The sequence below is a fragment of the Argopecten irradians genome, chromosome 10 (assembly GCF_041381155.1).
Source record: "Argopecten irradians isolate NY chromosome 10, Ai_NY, whole genome shotgun sequence".
NCBI classification, from domain to species: domain Eukaryota; kingdom Metazoa; phylum Mollusca; class Bivalvia; order Pectinida; family Pectinidae; genus Argopecten; species Argopecten irradians.
The window spans coordinates 17391448-17419242 of NC_091143.1; the positions used below are offsets into that span (position 1 = coordinate 17391448).

Sequence of the window (27795 nt, forward strand, 5' to 3'; positions counted from 1 at the left end):
TTTCAGATATCTTACTAGAATCGGTGATGGTGTAAAGAAGACAAGATTTGTTTTAAAACTTGTGTTAATGTAGGTTACCATGTATGGGATATAGGTTACCATGTATGGGATATAGGTTACCATGTATGGGATATAGGTTACCATGTATGGGATATAGGTTACCATGTATGGGATATAGGTTACCATGTATGGAATATTTTTCTTGGTTTTGTTTATTTATTGTTTTGACCTGTTGATAGTTACTTCTAAAATAATCAAATAATGTTTATGTTGATTGAAGCAAATTAATTAGAAGTAAATTATATATTGGACAAGAGGTTTGTATTTCTAAGTTGACGACACCTGTCAACTGTGCTAAAAGGTTGATAGAAGGCACTAGATAGTGGAGCTGATGGACTCAAACATGTCCAAAGAAAGATAACTCAATGGCATGCGATGTACAGACTTTCAAACCCAGACAGTATCTTTAACAGAAAATAATTTAATCATATAAAGATTTTGTTGTATTAACTTCATACAATCACTAAGTTTCTCACTATAAACATTACAATCTCTCCCCAGCAACTTAAAAAACCTCTCGTCAGACATATTACAACAGTTACTTCTTCTCAACACAAATACAATTTCTCCTCGGGAACATTACAATCTCTCCTCAGGAACATTACGATCTCCACTCAGAAACATTACAATCTCTCCTTAGAAACATTACAATCTCTCCTCAGGAACATTGCAATTTCTCCTCTGGAAAATTACAATCTCTCCTCAGAGACATTACAATCTCTCCTCAGGAACATTACAATTTCTCCTTAGAAACATTACAATCTCTCCTCAGGAACATTACAATTTCTCCTCAGGAACATTACAATTTCTCCTCAGGAACATTACAATCTCTCCTCAGGAACATTGCAATTTCCTCTCAGGAAAATTACAATCTCTTCTCAAGAACATTTCAATCTCTCCTCAGGAACATTGCAATTTCCTCTCAGGAAAATTACAATCTCTTCTCAAGAACATTACAATCTCACCTCAGGAACATTACAATATATCTTTAGAAACATTATAATCTCTCCTCAGAAACATTACAATCTCTCCTCAGAAACATTACAATTTCTCCTCAGGAACATTACAATCTCTCCTCAGGAACATTACAATTTCTCCTCAGGAACATTACAATCTCTCCTCAGGAACATTGCGATTTCTCCTCAGGAACATTACAATCTCTCCTTAGGAACATTACAATTTCTACTAAGGAACATTACAATTTCTCCTCAGGAACATTACAATCTCTCCTCAGGAACATTACAATTTCTCCTCAGGAACATTACAATCTCTCCTCAGGAACATTACAATTTCTCCTCAGGAACATTACAATCTCTCCTCAGGAACATTACAATCTCTCCTCAGGAACATTCACAATTTCTCCTCAGGAACATCACAATCTCTCTCAGGAACATTAACAATCTCTCCTCAGGAACAAACATTCTACATCTAACATTATATCTCTCCTCAGAAACATTACAATCTCTCCTCAGGAACATCACAATCTCTCCTCAGGAACATTACAATCTCTCCTCAGAAAAAAATATTTTCTCTCTTCAGAAACATAACAAATTCGCCTCGGAAACATTAAAATCTCTTCAGAAACATTACAACCTCTCTTCTCTTCAGAAATATTACATTTTCTCTACGGAAACATTACAATCTATCCTCAGAAACATTACAACCTCTCTTCAAGAACATTACAACCTCTCTTCAGGAACATTACAATCTCTCCTCAGAAACATTCTCTCTTCAAGAACATTACAACCTCTCTTTAGGAACATTACAATCTCTCCTCAGAAACATTACAATCTCTCCTCAGAAACATTACAATCTCCTCAGAAACATTACAATCTCTCTTAGAAACATCTCTTCAGAAACTTAACAATCTCCTCAGAAACATTACAATCTCTTTGGGAACATTGAAATCTCCTCAGAAACATTACAATCTCTTCAGAAACATTACAACCTTTCCTAAGAAAAATTACAATCTCTCCTTAAGTATAATTAGTCACCCCTTAAAAATATTACAATGTTGAATTCAAACATACTGATGATGTCACATTCACAAAGTGATGACTTAAAAAAACAACATAGTACCAGACATCTATATACTGTAACTCAACATCAGTTTCTAGATTTTCTGATTTCTATTTTAAAATAAGTCTACTATTAAGATTTACTTTCTGTTTCCTGAAACTGAGTTAGATACTTTTCGATATATATATGTATACTGGCCAATGTAATTAATCCACATGCACAAAACCTTTACAATAGATATTTTATCGATGTAACTATTATAATAAAACAAATTTTTGTAAGATGCCAAAAAGAAAATATATGATCAATATGTGTAACGGTATTTTTCAGATCAATTTCTGTAAGGTGTTGATAGGAAAGCTAATAGGGAAAAAATTTTAACACAAAGTCAGTTATAGGTTAACACAAAATTAAATGAATGCTAAAGCAGTCTAGCGGACTGTGAAATATTAACAGAAAAATATACAAATGAAAAAATGAGACTGGAAAATATTTACAAGAAAGAGGAAAAACAGGTAATAACCACTAATACAATTTTAAGGCTAGCTGAGGATGGCAAACAATCCAAAATTACGAATGGTTTCATCCATTAAGTCAGAACAAAAATAAGTTGCCCTTTATAGATAGATCTATATGTTAGACATATGGGTACTTCAAGGACTGATCTATAGCCTAACATAAATCACAGGGACCTGGCACAAATTTCTAACCAACAGTATTTTTATATATGATACTATTTGTAACAAGGGCGTTACAAAAAAACTGTTTTCGTGTTGTGTGTTGTTTTTTTTTTAATTTGGAAACTATCAAATGGACATGTATTTTTTTTACTTTTATATATATATAAATATATATATATAATAAATAAATGTTGAATATCCTTGTAATATTTGCGATCGATCTCTAATGTTTTCCCAGCTAAATAGAAAAAACAAAACTAAAACAAATCTGCGATCGATCTCTAACGTTTTCCTAGCTGGGAAAACGTTAGAAATTGATCGCAGATTTGTTTTAGTTTTGTTTTTTCTATATATAAATATGTATATAGATAAAGTTGATTAGAAATTCGTGCCAGGTCCTGTGACATGAATAATAGTCTTTCAGTTGTTTATTTATTTGTTTCACTGACTACATGCAAGAAAAAGAAAATTCTACACAATCACACTATTCTGATCACTTCCATTATACGAGTAACAAATGAACAATAAACACAATAAATAGACAACAACATCATGAATGCACCAAGTTTAAAGAGAACACATAAACAGTTTCTGGAGGAATCTAATTCGTCTCATAAAAACCTATTTTCTGCAATGACAATTTTACACTGAATAAACTACCACTCATAAAACTCCTACAAGGTTAGACAACTCTTACAATACTGATTGCCCTGAAGGTTTATGTTGTAACAAACTTGATAACAAAAGAAAAACATTTGTAATGTTCTAAATATGGCCAAGTGCATACCATAAAACTTTTAAAAAATGTGTATGTTGATATCAAATAATCAATTTAAAACAAAATATCCTAGGGGTGGGTCTTGGCCTTGGCTTCTTCCATTAGTAAATTATTTATATCTAAAAGTCAAATGAACGATGGATCTTTTCTCCACTCTTTCCATCTTTCCCTATTCCTTGATAACATTAAAAAGTTACATTATGAAGTTAGATTCAATTGTCAAAATTAAAGAAGGCCATATTTGTATCATTTAGTAATTTAAATCAATCCTTAAATCAGATAAATCGTGTAAAATTACATTGTATAGTAATATAAAGATAACAAAACAGCTCCAAGATAGTTGTTTTATAGTCATGTTGTCATTTTCTCAACCCCAAAACAGGCATCTTTATCCACTCAGCTACCATGGCACATTTTATTCTCATCGGTAATTTTAGATGAACTGCAATAAAACGATTGTGTACAGACAGACACAGGGTAGAATAACCACGGACGTAAGGCAATTATCAATAAGTCACCCAGAGGGGTAAGAAAACATAATTTCAGCAATATTACAAAACTTTTACCCTATATTTAACATTCATTAGGTTTGTTACATAGAATGAGAACAGTTACAATACATCAAATAACAATCAATATATGTCTAAAGTGTGATGTATTGGTGACTGTACTGCTACCATTTCATATTTACCATTTACAACCTCAATGCATAAATATTTAAGTCTACACAAACACCAGTTGAATTGGTTTAAGTCTACACAAACACCAGTTAAATTGGTTTAAGTCTACACAAACACCAGTTAAATTGGTTTAAGTCTACACAAACACCAGTTGAATTGGTTTAAGTCTACACAAACACCAGTTAAATTGGTTTAAGTCTACACAAACACCAGTTAAATTGGTTTAAGTCTACACAAACACCAGTTAAATTGGTTTAAGTCTACACAAACACCAGTTGAATTGGTTTAAGTCTACACAAACACCAATTAAATTGGCTACTCTAAAGAATTTGTAGACTGCACACCATAACAAATACACTATCCTCTAAAAGATCTGTTACACAGTTTAAAATAAACACAAAGTACGGAAATATGTAAACCTCGTTAATACAGACAATAATATATTGTTTATCAACTTATTTACCTTCTCAAACTCTTAATTGTTTTTCAGGAGTTTTACCAGAGATAAACTACCAGCATTTTTTTTACATATATAACAGAACTTTTGGAGGGCAGTGTATATGTTGTTACTCAACTGTTTTCATTTGTTTTTATTTTATTCAACATCTATCAAATGTTAGAATGTTTAAAAGAAAATTGAGAGAAATCCAAAATTGTAGGTAAGTACATTAAACTGCCTTAGTCAATCCTCAAACGCCAAGTGAAAAAAGTTGAGAGATTTAGGTACTGCAAATGAACTTAGTATGGCGGTAATAAAATTTCCTGTATTACACTGTCAATAACAAATCAATCAAAATAAATCGATGCAACTTTTTAAAACAAATTTCAAGCATGAAATTACATATTTGTGAAAAAGACATTACAGTAAAACATGGCTATAACGAACCTGTGGGGACCATCAATATCACTTCAATATAAGCATAGTTCGTTATAACAGCATGTTTGACACCTATATCACCCAACCATGTTATGCAGTAACTGTTCTCATCATACATTGAAGATATGGTAGCACAGTCACCAAGATATCACTACATATGTACTTATAACAGATTGTAACATGCTGCATTTATTTAATACTGCTTGATCCTGTAGAGTAAAGTCTGATGTCTTTTGTAGAATGTACAGCTATTATTCTGTGAGGTCGAGGACATGTAGAGTAGGGTTGTAGGGAAATGGTAACTGGTTGTTATCCTGGCTCCAGACTAAGTTGTTGGAATGCCTGTAATGAAAGAAAGTGCACCACCTAATGTCAAATGGCCCTATTATCAATATTCCTTAACTTCAGGAAATTTCTTATGGTTACTTATAAATTTTAAATAAAAATAAAAGCATTAGAGAAAGCAAGTTTCCTTGGCCTCTTTAATTTCCTGAATTTCATTAATGAATATTGATGAAATATAGGACAGATACACATACCGTATTTGACCCAATAAGCGCCCAGTACATTTAAAAAATTGAAAAAATGTAGAGTGCTAATAAGACACTATTACTGCAAATATATACGGTTTTGTGTAGTTTTGGTCTTTATTTATGCTTAAGCAATTGAAATTGAGGCATCAAAAGGGGAAGGGGCGCTTATAGGGACATGGGCGCTTATAGGGTCGAATAGGGTATTGGAGTTATTTCCTCTTATTAAAGAGCATAAACGATACATTACCTATACATTAGTGGAGGTAAAAGTTACCTACCAAAATAGATGTTGATTTCGTGAGCATACATTTACACTGACCATATCAACAAAGAAAGCCTAAACATCTATTTTGTTTCTTCTGGAACAATTTTCAGGATTAAAAGTGTAAATACACACGGAACTCATGTGCATTAATTCAACTGATTGATATAGTCATAAGGTAAAGTTTTGTAGAAATGATGTTGGTTGTCAATGAAAGGTAATGACTCCATATCTCCTTTCCCTGTGTTCACAGACATATATCAGTAGTTTCTATTCCTGATATATCGAAGAAGAAATATTTGGTTTGGTCTTTATTAGTTTAATGTGGAGGAAAGCCGGAGTACCCGGAGAAAAAACACCAACTAGCGGTCAGTACCTGGCATCTGTCCCACTGCCACTGGTCGGTGGTTTTTCTTCGGGAGAAGAAATAATACAGGTGTTTAGGGTTTCATTGATTGATTGTGAGCTATGGAGCTCAATGCTCATGATATCAGCTCTTCTACGAATATTATATTAATTTCTTACATAATGTTTGAAAGTAACGACAATTAGATCATTAGAATTAATTGTATTATGATAGGATGTCTTGCTAGAAGAGCATTATGAGTATACTGTTAATCAACTTTCTTTCATGTGCAATATATTTTCGCAAATTTCAAGATCAAAATAAATTAGCTAAAGGGCATTGTTAGATCTTGTATTGGAGCATAACGTAGTAGCCACGGAAGATAGTTTGTTTACAGTAACCTTTTTTAATACTTCTCAGTATTAGAATTCTTTTTCACACACTATAATTATCATATTTGAAAGAGTAATCAAATTTCCTCAAATATAAATATAAAATTGCCTTTACCCTGCAATGCAATTAAGTTATCAATATAAATATAAAATTGCCTTTACCCTGCAATGCAATTAAGTTATCAATATCATAATGACAGTCCTCTATTGAAAATATTTAAGCATTATATCTGTGTCATTTTATTTATCTTTAATATTATAACACCATCAATACCATCACCCAAACCTCTCCGAGTCCTGGCCAAGTCTGGTACTGGTCCGACACCCTGCCTCCAATTCCAAGTCCATGTCACGTTTCTCCAATTCATCTTCATAATACAACTCTACATATTGGTATATATCTGTTTTTGTTATTCTATAGATATTCCTTTCTTTTTGTATAAATTATGGAAATTGTGTAATGTTCATCTCAGCTAATCAAACCGCCTCGCAAATGATTGCCAAAGTAGCACTGTGATTTTCTTATATACCCAAATGATGGAAATTGCAAGATAGTTTTGACAAAATGGGGGTGCTATCATCGGAATGAAAACACATTGTATAGCTATGTTGAGGTAATATAACCATTTTTGTGTACAAACAAAGAGAAATATGATTTTCTGATAAACAAACAAGGACTGATCTTTTTTTTGTGAGAATAATTTTTTTATCATAAAGTGTCACCTATCATATGTACATACAATTTAGGAAAGTCTGGAGGAGCGAGATCAGGGGAAATAAGGCAGGTGCTTGATCAATTCTAAGCCACATTGGTTAACTTACATACCGTATTTTCCCTATTAAGAGCGCCTCCTCTAATAAGGGCGCCCCCACGTTTTTTGCTGAAAAAATCAGCTAATTTCATACAATTTTTGTGCCAGATTGTGACGATTTGTCTTTGCAGACGCTAATAAAATACTGTTTCACATCAATCTGATGCTTAACAGATATCCGATCAGCTATAAATGTATTGCACTGGGTAACTTAGGACATCTTTGCCAAGTGTTTACACATAGAAACAGCGAGAATTCCATGTTCAAAACAAAACGTGTCACTTGAATGCCCCACACACGTGTATGGATGAAGACTAACTGGCAACAACATTTTAGCGATGTCTATACAGGTTTTATGAATACTTACTGTATGTCTATGATAAAGGTTACTAAATAACAGGCATGTTATCATTTTTAAGCATTTAATTGTGTGCTCTTGTCGGTATTTCCCATCTGCCACAAAACGAAAGTAGCGATCGAAAGCACCGTCCGCCATTTTGTGTACGCATGGTAAACAAACAGGCTAGCATAAAATGCCAAAATTCCGTGAAACATACATATTTAACCAATGTTTAATACTTCTGGTGCAAACATTTCTTCATAATTATGTAATTTCAATACTTACTTGACTTCAAAACGTAATTTGGCTATAGTAAGTTTCAGAAAAATACGAAACTAAAAGCAAGATGACTATAGTCTGTTTCAGAAAAAACATCTAAAAATGGTCTCAAATAACGGCGCCCCCCTAGGCCATTTACCCGCGCCCGGCGCCCACATTGGTTAACTTACATATTGAACACTAAAACCATTGATCGCACCTTTTGTCTACCATTAGAATACCACCAGCATCCAGAGAACAGTTAGTGGACATTACATTTTCAGCTGACGATAGTCATTGCCTGCTTTGGTGGTGGTGAACCAAGGTGCTTTAGACAGTTAGTTAGCCTCTGGGGTAAAATGGTGGAATGGGATCATCCTAAATAATCTGCCTGCTGCAATTAAATGATTTAAATCCCACCACCCATTGTGGATGAAGTGGACACCATAATCTTGAGTTGCTACCTATGACTATGGATATCCTTAGGTGCTGAACGTTTCTTATGCAAGTACTGGAACACTGCTCTTTCACAGGGTTTTTGTAAGAGTCACTTACCTTGTTAAATTTAGTGTGCTATCTACCATAGTCAATATGAACTAACCTAATGACACCAGTTTTGTGCACACTGTCATATGGGACTATCCGTAGTATTGGCTGAAAAAGGAAATCCTTCCTAGTCTCTTTCAATACAAAGCTCTTACCATATTAATTAGCCTTCATTGTTCAGGTATATTTTTTTCCATAGCGATCTTTCTTCTCATTACAATTTTAGTGCTTATAAACCATTTGCTGTAAGAATATTCTAGGGACATTAGGATAAGTCAAAATATGTGTCAACTTGACTAATTTTCAAGTCGCTTCTGTACATTTATTCAACACAACCAACTCTTTTGATTAGGAAGATTATGCCCTGATCATATAAAACACTTCACACTTTCAGAATGTTTTGATTATACCAAGATAGTTATAAGTATTAAATAGGTCTAGGGCATTAGATAAATCATTGTGCAAGATTTGTTTGAAGATCGCAAAATTCAACTACGCTTTGAGGCTTGATCATATAAATGTTTTTATCATATAACAAGACATGTATAACCAAATAATGAATGCTTGACTTGTAGTTTGGCCCTAAATGACCTTGGTTGTCAATGAACTACAAAACTCCAACAAACAAACAGTGTAACTAAATAGACAAATTATCCTGCAATATTTCCTACAGCAGCTCATCGAGCCTTTGACCATATGACTTACAATATCTTTGTTTCTAAAAATAATCAATCTGAACTTTCTGATTAAGAAATTAATGTTGTATATAGTTGTCCTTCAGTAAGCTTTCCTCGTATATTATTTCCTGTCAGTATTTTGACAAATTAATCATTACTGTAAATATACCTATTTTACCTCAATCAAATTTAAGCACAACATGGATTTTGAACAGTTTAGCACAGTGATTAATCACACATTTGTAATAATAGCTATACTGTACTAATGATGTACAGAAAGCTAAATTGACAATCATGGTTAATTAGCAAACAAGGTCTGGCACAGAAAGTGCTTTAATATATGAATACCGCAAAAAATATGTAGATTTACAGTATTGACTCTCGAAAGTAAGAGATAACAGTTGATTTTTTTGTCCCAGAGTAGAGGTGCAATAATTAATTAGTATGAACAAGGTTAGTAATTCAATAACAACATCGCTCTAGACAGTGGCTTTGTGCTCTCATGAGGAAAATTGGCAGGAAAAAAAATAAAACAAAACAGATTTTCATATTCATAACAAACTTTAATGACAATATCTTATTTTTACATCAATTATACACAGTGTTACAAGTTCGAGATTACCTCTTTGATTTATTCATCATATCAAACAAAATATGATGATTGTATTTAACCTCATTCATGCCTAATGTGTTTCTCTCCCATAAATCTTAGTACAAACAGTAGTGTAAAATATTCAGTTTACAAAAATCAATACGCCTTGAGAAAATATCAGTTTGACGTTACCTCAAAAAAATATTTAAGAGTGAAGAAAAATTGACAGTTTGAATTACTGTTTGTATGGATATACAATCTTGCATATCTCAACCACATACATCCAACTCTACCTATCATCTTATATACCTGATGTAACTTTTTTGTTAACAAAACCGAGACAAAAATAAATAAAACTTCTTTCACAGCTCACAGAACATTCAGCTTTCATTTACAAACACTATCATTTACCTTTATTTGCGGCATTTAATTGTTTAACATGGTTAGAAAAAATCAAATTTATTGCCTATAGATGAAATATTAAAAACCAGAAATTTATTAAAAATCATATTTGTCATAAAGTTTACTTCTATTTCATTCATGAAATATCTAATGAAATTGAAGGCACAATTCAAAATTTCTCTAAGAACTGAATAATAATTCACAATTCGTTAAAAGCAAAAGTGGTTAACTGTTTAAGACTTTTAAATTAAATGATGGATTGCTTAAATGTTTTTCATTTAGAAACAAAAAAAAAACAAAAAAAACTTAATAAATAAAATGATAACATTCATACCCGATGAAAAACACAGCAAGAATGGGAGATATGGAAATACATCGTATTATGAAAATGATTGGATGACAATGATGAATTAAAATGACTTGCCGAGGTGCATTATTTTGCCATGCTATACAGGGTATATAATCTGACCGTTGCTTAGTTATCCCACACAAGAGCACACAGGCAGCAGTAGGTTAGTTCAAAGCTGACAACACAAGAAGCTTTCATGCCAAACTCAATCAACTCATGCAAAACGTCTAACATTGGAATCATCAAGCTATCATTTGGACTTTTCACTATGCAGTTATCTGCCCTTCTGAACAGATATAAGTTTTTGTCTAATACGTTGATTTAGAGATAACAAAACAATGCAGGTGATGTACGATTTACTATTGATGAGTCCCACTTCCCAGTAGTTTTGATGTCACATTTTGATGCAATTTTTTTGACATCACAATCACCGGAAGGTGGGATTAATCAACAGTAATCGTACTTCACCAACATTATTTTAATATTTCAAAACCCCTGTATTGCTTGAAAATCATAATTTCACATGCAAAATTATAACAAGAAAATATATGTTGGGAAGAGAATCTGAATAACAAAATGAATTACAAGGAGAATAAATTAAACCATTTTTAATTAAACAGGAACTAAAAAAAAAACGTGTTTGGAATCACCTACCGTGCATACCACTTCCTTTGTAGACTTGGTATAGGATGTGAAACAAGGAAATGATGTTGGGACATTTTGAAGACTACAATGAAAGTATATATTTGCGACTCACTACTAGGACTTTTTAAATGAAATATGAAAACTCACTTTGAAATAAATTTACAATTCATTTCCACAAACAACAATGTGAATTTATTGTAAATATTAATTCCATAATGTGCCGTGGTAAGTGGAAATTTCATTCAGAATTTTTTATCCAAAATCAAGATTAGTTGGATCAGCTTCAAGATACCAAACTCGGATATACCAAATTACCAGGGCGGAGTTTCACAAACATCACTTATAAGGAAATTTCTTAGCTTAAAATATTCAATAGGAAAGCATTACTGAAGCTTAGGAAAGTTCCTAAATTAAGATTTGTTCCTAACTTCTGTAATGGAGAATTTAAAGTTGAGGAGTTTCCAGAAGATAAGAAATGTTCGTGAAACTGGGGCCCATGTAGGGTTGAAGTAAGAGAGGGTGAGTGAGTTAGTATAAACTAAAATTACATGGATTGCTACAGTGTTATCTGGACTAAAGTAAACTAACATGATATTAGAAGTTCACTTACGAATTCCATTAAACCCTTTTAGGTTAGGTAGGCAGTAGCTGCAATAAGGTAATTCTGAACAACGGACGGAAGATTTCTGACAGATGATCATCGTCAGAGCTACGATTCCATCCTATTGACTGTAGTGTTGCAAAACATCCAGAGGTGAAAGTTTTACAATTCATGTGTGCCATATAAATTACTGGGAACTGCCCCACATGGGATTCGAACTCGCAACCCAAAAGTGGAGGGCTTGTGGTATATATCGAGACATCTTAACCACTCGGCCACCACAGCCCCATACACCTTATTAATTATTAAGAGGAGGCCAATATTGAATAACAAAGTTATAATGAGAAGACTTGACCAATCATGCTTTATGGTTGACTTCTAGATATTTGGTTTGATTGATTTAATGTCCTATTAACAGATAATTTAACGATGTGCACGGTTTATAGGTGCAAAAAAGCCAGAGAAAAATCATCAACCAGCAGTCAGTACTCGGTATCTACCCGCCAAATGAGATTTGAACTTGCAACCCAGAGATGGAGACCTTGTCAAGACATCTTACCACTCGGCAGATATGGTATACAAAATTACTACATGTATCTCAATGTTAATACAAGCTGTAAGATTGTTTTCAGATGCTATACCCATTATTAATTTATATACATGTATGTATGCTGTTAAATGGTGAATAAATAAAAAATTTTTTGTTAATAATTAATTCTGCAAGCAACTTAAATGTGACAATATTAATAACACAACGGCAGAATTATGTCACCATATTAAAACTAACACTGACAGAAAAAATAATATTCAGTTCGAATTCATGCACCTATTATTAACCAGCAAAGCTTTCTCCAACAAAACACAAGTGATTGTGAGTAAATAGCACCTCTATTCTTAGGCAAGCTTTTATATATGTGACGAAAAATAGTTCTCCCTACACATGACCATTTTAATCTCACAAGCAGTGAAACTAAACATCTGATGCAAACAAGATTGAATTTTAATATAAACTGCGGTAAATGTTTGAGGTAAGTTACTCAGTGATGCTATAGAAATGATATTTTTTATCCATATTTCATCAGATACCATATGTTGCTGTCTATATATTTTATTTCTTTTCAACTGGATCAGAATTGTTCCCTTATATCTAAAATTGTTTAAAAACTCATGAAATTATGAATGAAATAAAATAATGCTGCTTTGGGGGTAAAAATGAAACAGAACAGATATTTTTTCTAGTAAAATCTTGAGAAAATGAAACTTTGTGTGGAAACAGCATATACTATTAACTGTGATATATTTTAAATGAAATTAATGTGAACATATGGATAACAATCTACATGCTTTCATTTGTTCATCTGGATTCTCACACTCACTCAAAAATCATCCTCATTCATATAAAAACTGAAAGAATACTTTTATACATTCATACAGCCATAATTTTATGGCCTTTTTTCAACCAAATGTCTATATTACATTTCACAGGAGTTCATATAGTTTATAAGTGTCTTAAAGTACAGTGTGTGAACAATTCAAAAGCACCGACCTCATGTGTCATAAACAATCAGCAGGGGTCCAGAGAAACCGAGAGAAAGAGAATTTAGTGCGAGAGTATTCATAGATAGATGACTTTTCTAGTTTTATAAAATTTCAAAACACATAAAATGTCTCAATTCTGTAAATACTGAAAATAGGGTGGTTTTTTGTCTAATCTTACATACACATTTATAGAATGTTTTTAAAATATACTGAATTCAGCAATGATATGATATACTACCACATTATCACAATCATCCATGCAGAATTCAACAGTATTTAACCTTTGCATCAATGGTAAACCTACTGTAACTAAGGTATATAATCATTTGCCTTTTTTCACATGAAATCGTTCTATTATGACGTTATTAATTGATGCATATATCTTTTCATCGTAATGTCCTTGAGTAAAGTTTGTTAAAGAACGATTCTTACAGCTTTTTTAATATGAATAACATTATTTTTGTTAGAATTTAAGTCTACTGCATGTATTTACATCTTTATTAGATCTGGACCCCAGCATAATATGAAATCTTCATTTTTTAAATAATATGAACAATGTGCAGATGAATTATTTAACAGAAAGTACTAAAACAGTTGAAAAATTAAAACTGTGAAATATAGTTTCCAGCTTTTTTATCCAACTGTTCTAGCACAACAATAAACTGTCTTTTAACAATAACAAAACAATAGCCTCTTATTCAATAGAGGCTACCGGTACTGGTCCCACGGTACAATACCTCGTAAAAATTCATCAAAGTCTGGGTCGTAATTTGATATTTGGGGGAAAGGTTGATAGTTTATTGTATGCACTGAGGGTTGGAAAGGCTGGAAGGGGGGGAAAGAAGGTGCAGAGGAGGGAGGGGTGACGGGCGATACCCTGACGCCGATCGGTGACTGCTGCGGGGAGGGATGGTTAGAACGTGCTGGCGAGGTGCGTGTGGACTGCTGAGAGTCGCTGGGAGACTGTGCTTCACTGTGACTGGACTGTGTGTCACTGTGACTTGAATGCGAGCTGGGCGAGTGTATCGGTGACGGTGAACGTGAATGTCGAAGGGGCGTTGTGGGGGCAGACAGGGGTTGTGTAGTACTAGATGACGCCCCGGGTGAAGCTGATGCTGAACGATTGTTAGAGGAGGAGGAGGACGAGGACGAATTGGAACAGGGCGATGATACCAGTGGTGACTCTGTTGAGGAGATGGAGGATGGGGCCGGTGTTGGGGAGTCAAGGCTGATGACCGGTGGACTAACACACCCTGATGCCTGATACCCGTGGGAGCTGCTTTGAAACGCTGATGGACCTTCTTCATCTGAACTGTCTTCCGTTAAATCTATTACATCCATCTTCGGCCTCTTTGTAGGGGATTCTGAATGACAAAAAGGGTGAAAATCAAAATTTAAAAAAGTAGGTGCTGTAAAATGAGTGAATACATAAGAACAAGTAAAGAGAAGAATGGTGCTAACGAAAATATCAGGAACAGAACATATAATGTCTAATATGTATGTCAAATTTTATCATATTCATTTGCATTTTAAAACTTTCATGAGTTTTATATTTGAATATTTGGACCTTAATGTCAAAGATCTTTGAAACTCCCAAACCCTCCGTACTACTGTACTGGAAGTGAATATGGGCTTCGTCCTTTGTTTTATATAGAACAAATGCATGTCGTTGCAGAGATAAATTAAACAAAGTTTTACGACAGTGTGATGTTTTAAACATAGTATTATGCCCTATATTACCTGTTATTTACGTACATGAAATTGATTGCTGATTATTTAGTTAATCAAAGTACTCAAAGTACTGCAAATACAACGCAGCAGAAACAGAAAAATAGAATGTAATAAAATGAATTTCCAAAATCAAAATATATAAACCATATGACTTTGATATCAATTATTTCAAGAACATTCAATTGATCACAGAAAATATATATGTTTTGTTTGAATTTTTTCTTAATTAAAGTTCCTATATGAAATTAAAGATTTTAAAATTACAAAAGAAAATAAAAATGAGTTTTTATCCTATACTCTTGTTTCTTATGTTGCACATATACTAATTTTGGTAAAACCATGCACACATGAGGGCAGCTTTAAAAGTTATATTGCCTTAACCTAAGATCTGTTTTTAGCAATCATTTAAAATCATTATTTTAAGGTACACAGAAAGAACATTTGATTAGTTTACTTTATAACTCTCAGGTACTCTCAGGTCTATAAGCCTTAGATAGTAAGTCCAATTAGAATTATCATTAACAGAGATTATGTAAGTTGGACAAAGGAGTCACCATGGTAAGCAGACACAACAGTCAGGGAGTACTGGTATAAAGTACAGTTGACCTAGATGGTGCTGTGTATTATATAACACTCTGTGTATTCTATACACACTCTGTGTATTCTACCAATCAGAAGGCTTTGTTTGTTTGTTTGTTTGATTTATTAACGTCCTATTAACAGCTATGGTCATGTAAGGACGGCCTCCCATGTATGTGGTGTGTTGCGTGTATGTTGTGCGAGGTGAGTGTGGATTCAATGGATAGAGAATTTATGAATGCAAGTTTAGGAATGAAATGGTTGAAGAGGTCACCACTAGATGTCATTGTAGGGCAAGTCCTACAAATCAACAGTGAACTGGATAGCAATTATACAAATGTGTGTATTAACAAGAGGCCCAGAGGGCCTGTATCGCTCACCTGGTTTGTAATGCCAAGTAATGTTCTGAATACAGGTTCATTGTTTCTTTTCTGAAGGAATTTTAATATTAACCTCTAAATCCCCTATTGGGCCCCACCCCTTCCTTCCCCAGGGGGTCAGAGCCAAAATTTATACAAGTTCTGTTCCCCTTCCCCCAAGGATGTTAATGGCCAAATTTGGTCACAATCCAAGCAAAACTCTAGGACAAGTAGCGATTTATAGGATTTACCTCTATTTCCCCTATTGGGCCCCACCCGTTCTGCCCCCAGGGGGGCCAGAGCCAAAATTTATACAAGTTCTGTTTCCCTTCCAAAAAGGATTATTTATGGCCAAATTTGGTTACATTCCATGCAGAACTCTATGACTAGTAGCGATTTAAAGGATTTACCTTTATTTCCCCTATTGGGCGCCCCCCCTCTCCTGCCCCCGGAGGGTCAGAGCCAAAATTTATACAAGTTCTGTTCCCCTTCCCCCAAGGATGTTAATGGCCAAATTTGGTCACAATCCAAGCAAAACTCTAGGACAAGTAGCGATTTATAGGATTTACCTTTATTTCCCCTATTGGGCCCCACCCGTTCTGCCCCCGGGGGGCCAGAGCCAAAATTTATACAAGTTCTGTTTCCCTTCCAAAAAGGATTATTTATGGCCAAATTTGGTTACATTCCATGCAGAACTCTATGACTAGTAGCGATTTAAAGGATTTACCTTTATTTCCCCTATTGGGCGCCCCCCTCTCCTGCCCCCGGAGGGTCAGAGCCAAAATTTATACAAGTTCTGTTCTCCTACCCCCAAGGATGTTTATGGCCAAATTTGGTTACAATCCATGCAGAACTCTAGGACAAGTACCGATTTTTAGGATTTACTTATAATTCCCCTATTGGGCCCCGCCCTTCTGCCCCCGGGACCAGAGCCAAAATTTATACAAACTCAGTTCTTATTCTCCCAAGGATATTTCTGGCCAAATTTGGTTACATTCCATGCAGAACTCTATGACTAGTAGCGATTTAAAGGATTTACCTCTATTTCCCCTATTGGGCCCCGCCCCTCTTGCCCTTGGGGGATCAGAGCCAAAATTTATACAAGTTCTGTTCCCTTTCCCCCAAGGATGTTTGTGGCTAATTTTGGTAACAATCCATGCAGAACTCTAGGACAAGTAGGGTTTTAAAGGATTTACCTCTATTTCCCATATTGGACCCTGCCCCTCCTACCCCCGGGGGGTCAGAGCCAAAATTTATACAAGTTCTGTTCCCCCTCCCCCAAGGATGTTTGTGGCCAAATTTGGTTACAATCCATGCAGAACTCTAGGACAAGTAGCGATTTATAGGATTTCCTTTATTTCCCCTATTGGGCCCCACCCCTCCTGCCCCCGGGGGGTCAGAGCCAAAATTTATACAAGTTTCTTTTACCCCTCCCCCAAGGATGCTTGTGGCCAAATTTGGTTACAATCCATGCAAAACTCTATGACTAGTAGCGATTTAAAGGAAATGTTGACGGACAGACGGACGGACGGACGACGGGACAGACGACGGACGACGGATGCCGCGCCATGACATAAGCTCACCGGCCCTTCGGGCCAGGTGTATTAAAAACATAGCAAAATTCTTTTTTTGGAGAACCTTGGGAAAGACTGACATGTGTAACAGGTGTGCAAGTTAGCAGTCAGTCAGAAGATCGCTTTTTCACTGTCAACGAACATTTTTTGCACATGCATAATAATAATTAAATAATTAACGTATCATTTGATATCTTATCATTTTTGAAGATTTTACTATTATTTTCTCGATAACTTCCCCAGAGAAATCCGTATAACAGTAACAAACTTCAATTATCAAAATCCAAGATGGCTATCTCTCGACCATCTTGTTCACTGATCGGTCCCCAAATGCAATATGCACAACTAGACCCCTAGAGGAACCTGCACATTCAATTTGAGACAGATCCCTTCAGTACTTTCTGAGAAATAGTGGTAACAAACTTTAACTATCAAAATCAAAGATGGCGGCCGGTCGGCCATCTTCTTCACCATTCCGTCACAAAATGCAATATGCACAACTAGGGCCCTAGCGGAACCTGTACATGAAATTTGAGAAGAATCACTTTGGACTTTCTGAGAAATAGCAGTAACAAACTTTAACTATCAAAATCCAAGATGGCGGCCTGTCGGCCATCTTGTTGACAAATTTCTCCCAAAATGCAATATGCACAACTAGACCCCTTTAGGAACCTACATGTGAAATTTGAGAGATCCCTTCAGTACTTTCTGAGAAATAGCGGTAACAAACTTTAACTATCAAAATCCAAGATGGCTGCCTGGCGGCCATTTTGTTGACCGATTGGTCCCAAAATGCAATAAGCACAACTAGGGCCCTGGGGAACCTAAATATGAAATTTGAGTAAGATCCCTTCAGTAATTTCTGAGAAATAGCGGTAAAAAGAATTGTTAACGGACGGACGGAACGGACGGACGGACCACGGACCACGGACAAAAAGCGATTTGAATAGCCCACCATCTGATGATGGGCCTTTACGTTGCATAGAATATTTTCATATGCAAGTTCAAAGTTCAATGTAGTTATGGTAAACAAAATCGGCTAGTATTTGCGTATAGTGAACAAGCCTAGCAAATGTAAATCTAGAAGTTTATTTGTCATCTTATTGATATTGATACGATAGACTTGTTTCGCTGTTCAAAATAGTCGTCCGCTACAGTACTGTCCATGCAGTCTCTGTGCACATGGTGACTTACCTGTGTCATGCTTGAATGCCTTTCTGGGTACATTAGATCTAGAGCTCAGGCACCCGGACTGATATTGTATAATGTTTTTTTTATTCTTTTTCTCTTACGCAAGGCTGGGTGATTTTATAAATATTTATTATCGGAACCGTAGCAAATACGGTGAAAGGTCACTGGGGTTAGTAAGCGATAGTACAATGTATATGTATACCTAGGACCTAGGATAATGTGATAAATTAAATTAAATGTCTTTGGCCGGTACTAAAAGTTATCCTTTTCGTCACTTTCTTTTATTGACTACATAAACCTGATTCGCATTATATTGATCCGACGGTTTTGTAAAGTCGATCAGATCAGATGCTTAAAATATCGGGACCGCTTGAAGTTAACACAAAATGAATGTGTTTAACACTATTTAATGTCACTGTTGTTAATTTCTCTTATTTTTGAAAGGTTGGTGTCACTAAATCACTGTGAAATCTATTAAACGGTATAAGACATTGACTTCCGGTATCATGTGCGCAGTTGGAAAGTGTGCAGTTGGAACATGCGCATAGCAGATATACACAGTTTCAACACTTGACAAGCAAAACAATAGGGCGAGAGTATGCTCGCCCTAAAAACATTGTGGGTGTATTGAATTACTAGCCAGACTACAACCTGGACATTACATATTTACCTGAGGGATCAGCTATGATAGTAGCTGCAGGCTTTTTGATGATAGGACTAGATATCACATGTGTTTCTTTGTTCCTCTGTAGATGGCACCAGTTACCATCCTCTTTAAACTGAATCTCGTCATCTGTGGCTTGTTTAAGGATCTCCACAAATAATCTGTAAGTACATATTAACACAATTCATAATCTGTGAGTACAAATTAACACAGTAAATAGTCTGTAAGTACATATCGACAACTACAGTAAATAATCTGTAAGTACATATCGACGACTACAGTAAATAATCTGTAAGTACATGTTGACAACTACAGTAAATAATCCGTAAGTACAGATCGACGACTAGAGTAAATAATCTGTAAGTACATATCAACGACTACAGAAATAATCTGTAAGTACATATCGACGACTACAGTAAATATTCTGTAAGTACATATCGACAACTACAGTAAATAATCTGTAAGTACATATTGACGACTACAGTAAATAATCTGTAAGTACATATTGACGACTACAGTAAATAATCTGTAAGTACATATTGACGACTACAGTAAATAATCTGTAAGTACATGTCAACGACTTCAGTAAATAATCTGTAAGTACATATCAACGACTTCAGTAAATATTCTGTAAGTACATATCGACGACTTTAGTAAATAATCTGTAAGTACATATCGACGACTACAGTAAATAATCTGTAAGTACATATTGACGACTACAGTAAATAATCTTAAGTACATATCGACGACAACAGTAAATAATCTGTAAGTAAATATCGACGACTACAGTAAATAATCTGTAAGTACATATCGACGACTACAGTAAATAATCTGTAAGTACATATCGACGACTTCAGTAAATAATCTGTAAGTACATATCGACGACTTCAGTAAATAATCTGTAAGTACATATCAACGACTTCAGTAAATAATCTGTAAGTACATATCGACGACTACAGTAAATAATCTGTAAGTACATATCAATGACTGCAGTAAATAATCTGTAAGAACATATTGACGCCTACAGTAAATAATCTGTAATTACATATTGACAACTACAGTAAATAATCTGTAATTACATATTGACAACTACAGTAAATAATCTGTAAGTACATATTGACAACTACAGTAAATAATCTGTAAGTGCATATTGACGACTACAGTAAATAATCTGTAAGTACATATCGATGACTACAGTAAATAATCTGTAAGTACATATTGACAGGCTATTGTAAATAATCTGTAAGTGCATATCGACAGGCTATATGGTAAATAATCGACTACAATAAGCTTGAATTTGATTCAATTATCAAAATTATAATCTTTTTATGGTGCAAAACAATATTGTCTTAAATTCAATAGCCTAAAACTGGTACAATGCATGATATTTAACTTCATAAAATCAACAAGAGACCCATGGGCCTAAATGGTCCCCTGAGTACAGATATAGAATGAAACAAAGACATATAAACACTATGTACTGGCCCTTGATGTCGGTCAGTGATTTTACAAATTTTACTTTTTAATCTATGAAGACCGTCAAACCTGTGAACTCAATTTTTTTTTTTAAATTTTAGTCATTTTGACCCTGGTTTGTCCCGCCCCTCTGGTCCCCCAGAGGGTCAGCGAGGACTGATATGGATATTAAACTTCTATATCTCAGGCTAATAATGAACTCTAATCAGATTTTACTCATTTCCTAAGAAAATTGAGCAAAAAAATGTTCATAAATGTGTTTTTTCCTATATAACTAAAGAAATCTTGACCCCTCCCAAGGGGGTAACATGAGACCCATGATGATATAATTCACAATTTTATAAAACACCTTAAGACCTTTCTATCTACAAAGAGTATTTGATTCTACCATTTCCAGAATTTTAGAAGCTTTTGGAAGTTTTAGCCTATTTGACCCCTTTTGACCCCACTCCTATGCCCACAAGGGGTCAGCCAGGACCAATATGTATATGATGTTAAAATGCTATCCTAGGCTAATAATTCTAACCAAGTTTGACTCATTTACTCTGAAAATTGAGCAAAAAATGCCCGTAAATGTGCTTTCCCTATATAAACTATAGTAAACTTAACCCCCTCCCCACGGAGAAAAGTGAGACCCAAGAATTCATATAATTCATATTTGATTCTACCATTTCCAGAATTTCAGAAGATTTTTGAAGTTGTAGTCTACTTGACCCCTTTTGACCCCGCCCCTAAGGCCCCTGGGGGTCAGTCATGGAAAATTTGTTTATAGGATTTAATGGCCACCTTATACGGATAATGCTGACAACATCTGAATTATGTATTTCCTATTACAAAAGACCAAAATATGCTCAAAAATGTGTTTTCCCTATATAAACTATAGTAAACTTAACCCCCTCTCCAGGGGGAAACGTGAGATACAAGGGTCATATAATTCACAATTTTTCTAAAGGACCTAAGACCTTTTGATCTATGAAAAGTTCAGAAGAAGATTTTGGAATTTTTAGCCTATTTGACTCTTTTTGACCCCGCCCATAAGGCCCCTGGGGGTCAGTCATGGAAAATTTGCTAATAGGATTCAATGACCATCTCATACTGATAATGTTGACAACATTTGAATTATTTCCTATTTACAAATGAAGAAATAATGCTCAAAAATGTGTTTTCCCTATAAACACTATAGTAAACTTAACCCCCTCCCCAGGGGGAAACACGAGACCCAAGGGTTATATAATTCACAATTTTTCTATAGGACCTTAAGAGCTTTCAATCTATAGAGAGTATTTGATTATACCATTTCCAGAATTTCAGCAGATTTTTGAAATTTTAGCCTATTTGACCCCTTTTGACCCCATCCCTAAGGCCCTGGGGGTCAGTCATGGAAATTTGTTAATAGGATTCCATAGCCATCTCATGCTGATAATTTTGACAAAATTTGACTTATTTCCTTTAACAAATGACCAAATCATGCTCAACAAGAGATCCCAGAGGGATCTTGGCGCCCACCAAAGAATGATCTTTATCTGACAAAGGAAAGATGGATCTTTTCTCTACTTTTTTAAACTTTTTCAAACATACTACATATATAAAATTTGAGACAGATCGCTTCAGTACCTTTTGAGAAATAGCGGTAACAAAACTTCAACTATTAAAATCCAAGATGACTCCTTGGCGGCCATCTTGTTGATCAATCGGTCCCAAATCACAATATGCACAACTAGGGCCCTAGGGGAACCTACATGTGAAATTTGAGAAAGATCCATTCAATACTTTCTGAGAAATAGCGATAACAAACTTTGAATATAACAAGAGATCCCAGAGGGATCTTGGCGCCCACCAAAGAATAATCTACATCTGACAAAGGAAAGATGGATCTTTTCTCTACTTTTTAAACTTTTTCAAACATACTACATATAAAATTTGAGACAGATTGCTTCAGTGCCTTTTGAGAAATAGCGGTAACAAACTTCAACTATCAAAATCCAAGATGACTCCTTGGCGACCATCTTGTTGATTAATCGATCCCAAATCACAATATGCACAACTAGGGCCCTAGGGGAACCTACATGTGAAATTTGAGAAAGATCCATTCAATACTTTCTGAGAAATAGCGATAACAAACTTTGAATATAAAAATCCAAGATGGCTGCCTGGCAGCAATTTTGTTGAACGATCGATCCCAAATCACAATATGCACAACTAGGGCCCTAGGGGAACCTACTACATATGAATTTTGAGACAGATCCCTTCAGTACTTTCTGAGAAATAGCAATAACAAACTTTGAATAACAAAATCCAAGATGGCTGCCTGGCGGCCATCTTGTTAACCGATCGGTCCCGAAATGCAATATGCACAACTAGGTCCCTAGGGGAACCTACATATGAAATTTGAGACAGATCCCTTCAGTACTATCTGAGAAATAGCCATAACAAACTTTAACTATCGAAATCCAAGATGGCGGCCTGGCGGCCATCTTGTTCACCCATTGGTCCAAAAATGCAATATGCACAACAAGGGCCCTAGGGGAACCTACATATTAAATTTGAGAAAGATCCCTTCAGCACTTTTTGAGAAATGGGGATATCAAACCTTAACTAGCAAAATCCATGATGGCCGCCTGGCGGCCATCTTGTTTTTCCAATCAGCCTCAAAATCTGTATGGCACAAATAGGGACCAAGGGTAACCTCCATGTGAAGTCTGAACAAAATTCCTTCAGTAGTTCTCAAGAAATATTGATAACATTTGAACAAAATTCCTTCAGTAGTTCTCAAGAAATATCGATAACAAACTTCAACTGCCAAAATCAAAGATCGCTGCCTGGCGGCCATCTTGTTTATCCGATCAGCCGCAAAATCTGTATGGCATAACTAGGGACCAAGGGTAACCTCCATGTGAAGTTTGAACAAAATTCCTTCAGTAGTTCTCAAGAAATATCGATAACAAACTTCAACTGCCAAAATCAAAGATGGCTGCCTGGCGGCCATCTTGTTTTTTCGATAAGCCTCAAAATCTGTATGGCACAACTAGGGACCAAGGGTAACCTCCATATGAAGTTTGAACAAAATCCCTTCAGTAGTTCTCAAGAAATATTGATAACAAACTTCAACTGCCAAAATCAAAGATGGGTGCCTGGCGGCCATCTTGTTTTTCTGATCAGCCTCAAAATCTGTATGGCACAACTAGGGACCAAGGGTAACCTCCATGTGAAGTTTGAACAAAATTCCTTCAGTAGTTCTCAAGAAATACCGATAACAAATTTCAACTGCCAAAATCAAAGATGGCTGCCTGGCGGCCATCTTGTTTTTCCGATCAGCCTCAAAATCTGTATGGCACAACTAGGGACCAAGGGTAACCTCCATGTGAAGTTTGAACGAAATCCCTTCAGTAGTTCTCAAGAAATATCGATAACAAACTTCAACTGCCAAAATCAAAGATGGCTGCCTAGCGGCCATCTTGTTTTTTCCCATCAGCCTCAAAATCTTTATGGCACAACTAGGGACCAAGGGTAACCTCCATGTGAAGTTTGAGCAAAATCCCTTAAGTAGTTCTCAAGAAATATCGATAACAAACTTCAACTGCAAAAATCAAAGATGGCTGCCTGGCGGCCATCTTGTTTTTCCGATCAGCCTCAAAATCTGTATGGCACAAATATGGACCAAGGGGACCCTCCATGTGAAGTTTGAACAAAATCCCTGCAGTAGTTTTTAAGAAATAGTGATAACAAGCATTGTTTAGGGACGGATGAGGGACGCCGGACGACGGACATCGGAGGACGGACCACGGACCACGGACCACGGACGCAGGGCGATTTGAATAGCCCACCATCTGATGATGGTGGGCTAAAAATCCAGGATGGCTGCCTGGCAGCAATTTTGTTGACCGATCGGTCCCAAATCACAATATGCACAACTAGGGCCCTAGGGAAACCTACATATGAATTTTGAGACAGATCCCTTCGGTACTTTCTGAGAATTAGCGATAACAAACTTTGAATAACAAAATCCAAGATGGCTGCCTGGCGGCCATCTTGTTAACCGATCGGTCCCAAAATGAAATATGCACAACTAGGTCCCTAAGGGAACCTACATATGAAATTTGAGACAGATCCCTTCAGTACCATCTGAGAAATAGCCATAACAAACTTTAACTATCGAAATCCAAGATGGACCCTCCATGTGAAGTTTGAACAAAATCCCTGCAGCAGTTTTTAAGAAAAAGTGATAACAAGCATTGTTTACGGACGGACGGCGGACGACAGACCACGGACGCAGGGCGATTTGAATAGCCCACCATCTGATGATGGTGGGCTAAAAATGTGTTTTCCCTATATATAGCTATAGTAAACTTAACCCCCTCCCCAGTGGGAAACGAAAGACCCCAGGGTCATATAATTCACAATTTTTGTAAAGGACCTTAAGACCTTTCCATCTATGAAGAGTATTTGAATCTACCATATCTGCGAGTAGAGAAGAAGATTTTTGAAATTTTACTCAATTTTACCCCTTTTGGCCCCTCCCACAGCCCACTGGGGATGGGGACCATATAATTTACAATTTTGATTGGTCTTAGAAGGTTTGTACAAAATTTCATTGGAATTACTAAAACGGTTTTGGAGAAGAAGTTGAAAATGTAAAAAATTTAACGCTGCACGACGGAAGACAAAAAGCAATTAAAATAGGTCACCACGAGACTTTGTCTCAGGTGAATTTAAAACTAGAAATGTCTATAGGACATAATGTCCTGCCTTCATATAAAATTGAAAAAGGACAGAAAATAAGAGCACCCTCTTTTCCCTTCTTTACCAACATCATCATGATACCTGCCCAATTAAACCCTACTTTACAACTTCAAGTATAAATTGACTCTATTCTTCATGCCCTGAAATTAAAGAATATTTTTCTGTCACAGCTGGGTGTTATTATTGAAATTTATCCATTGCTAAATGGCAACTTTAAATTGTGCAATTTTAAAGCAAATTCAACTGTTTACATCTCTTTAGTTAAAGGAGTTCAGTTTTTAAAACAATGTTCAACATTTGCTAGGTAAACAGCCATTTTGTTAAAATCAGTGATGTAAGGTCGCAGTTTTTCAAAATGACTTTGTAATCACGTCACAGTTTTTATTATATGTACCAATGCAAAGAGCATCAGACGACATGAATGTATTACATTTTGGATCAGACATACCCATCAATAAATAGTTGATGGAAAGGTGCAATTTTACATTTCAGATCAGATATACCCATCATAAAATAGTTTATGGAAAGGTGCAATTTTACATTTCAGATCAGATATACCCATCATAAAATAGTTTATGGAAAGGTGCAATTTTACATTTCAGATCAGATATACCCATCATAAAATAGTTTATGGAAAGGTGCAATTTTACATTTTAGATCAGATATACCCATCAATAAATAGTTTATGGAAAGGTGCAATTTTACATTTCAGATCAGATATACCCATCAATAAATAGTTTATGGAAAGGTGCAATTTTACATTTTAGATCAGATATACCCATCAATAAATAGTTTATGGAAAGGTGCAATTTTACATTTTAGATCAGATATACCCATCAATAAATAGTTTATGGAAAGGTGCAATTTTACATTTAGATCAGAATACCCATCAATAAATAGTTTATGGAAGGTGCAATTTTACATTTTAGATACCCATCAATAAATAGTTTATGGAAAGGTGCAATTTTACATTTCAGATCAGATATACCCATCAATAAATAGTTTATGGAAAGGTGCAATTTTACATTTCAGATCAGATATACCCATCATAAAATAGTTTATGGAAAGGTGCAATTTTACATTTCAGATCAGATATACCCATCATAAAATAGTTTATGGAAAGGTGCAATTTTACATTTCAGATCAGATATACCCATCATAAAATAGTTTATGGAAAGGTGCAATTTTACATTTTAGATCAGTATACCCATCAAAAACATTTTATGGAAATTGCAATTTTACTAGCCAGATACAGACATACCCATCAATACAACCCATCAATGATAGTTTATGGAAACATATTTTATTTTAGAGGGATCAGCTAGTTTATGGAAAGCTGCAGCTTTTTGATGATAGGACTAGATTATCACATGTGTTTCTTTGTTCCTCTGTAGATGGCACCAGTTACCATCCTCTTTAAACTGAATCTCGTCATCTGTGGCTTGTTTAAGGATCTCCACAAATAATCTGTAAGTACATATTAACATAATTCATAATCTGTGAGTACAAATTAACACAGTAAATAGTCTGTAAGTACATATTGACAACTACAGTAAATAATCTGTAAGTACATATCGACGACTACAGTAAATAATCTGTAAGTACATGTTGACAACTACAGTAAATAATCCGTAAGTACATATCGACGCCTACAGTAAATAATCTGTAAGTACATATCGACGACTACAGTAAATAATCTGTAAGTATATATCGACGACTACAGTAAATAATCTGTAAGTACATATTGACGACTACAGTAAATAATCTGTAAGTACATGTCAACGACTTCAGTAAATAATCTGTAAGTACATATCAACGACTTTAGTAAATATTCTGTAAGTACATATCGACGACTACAGTAAATAATCTGTAAGTACATATCGACGACTACAGTAAATAATCTGTAAGTACATATCGACGACTACAGTAAATAATCTGTAAGTACATATCGACGACTACAGTAAATAATCTGTAAGTACATATCGACGACTACAGTAAATAATCTGTAAGTACATATCGACGACTACAGTAAATAATCTGTAAGTACATATCGACGACTACAGTAAATAATCTGTAAGTACATATCGACGACT

The 27795-nt window shown here is 35.1% G+C and overlaps 1 protein-coding gene across 3 annotated transcripts in view; it reads right to left on the minus strand.

Annotated features, from left to right (window-relative positions):
• Window positions 1-9802: 9802 nt before the first annotated feature.
• Window positions 9803-27795, minus strand: part of LOC138333278 (E3 SUMO-protein ligase PIAS2-like) — a 42793-nt gene continuing 24800 nt past the window's right edge. For 2 of the 3 annotated variants that reach the window (XM_069281558.1, XM_069281557.1), the window contains exon 15: window positions 27043-27169. In XM_069281558.1, coding sequence (XP_069137659.1) covers window positions 27061-27169 — 109 coding nt within the window. In that variant the 3' untranslated portion in view covers window positions 27043-27060. Of the gene's footprint in view, window positions 14753-19492; window positions 19648-27042; window positions 27170-27795 lie in introns of those variants that run through there. The other variant, XM_069281560.1, reaches the window with a different exon arrangement.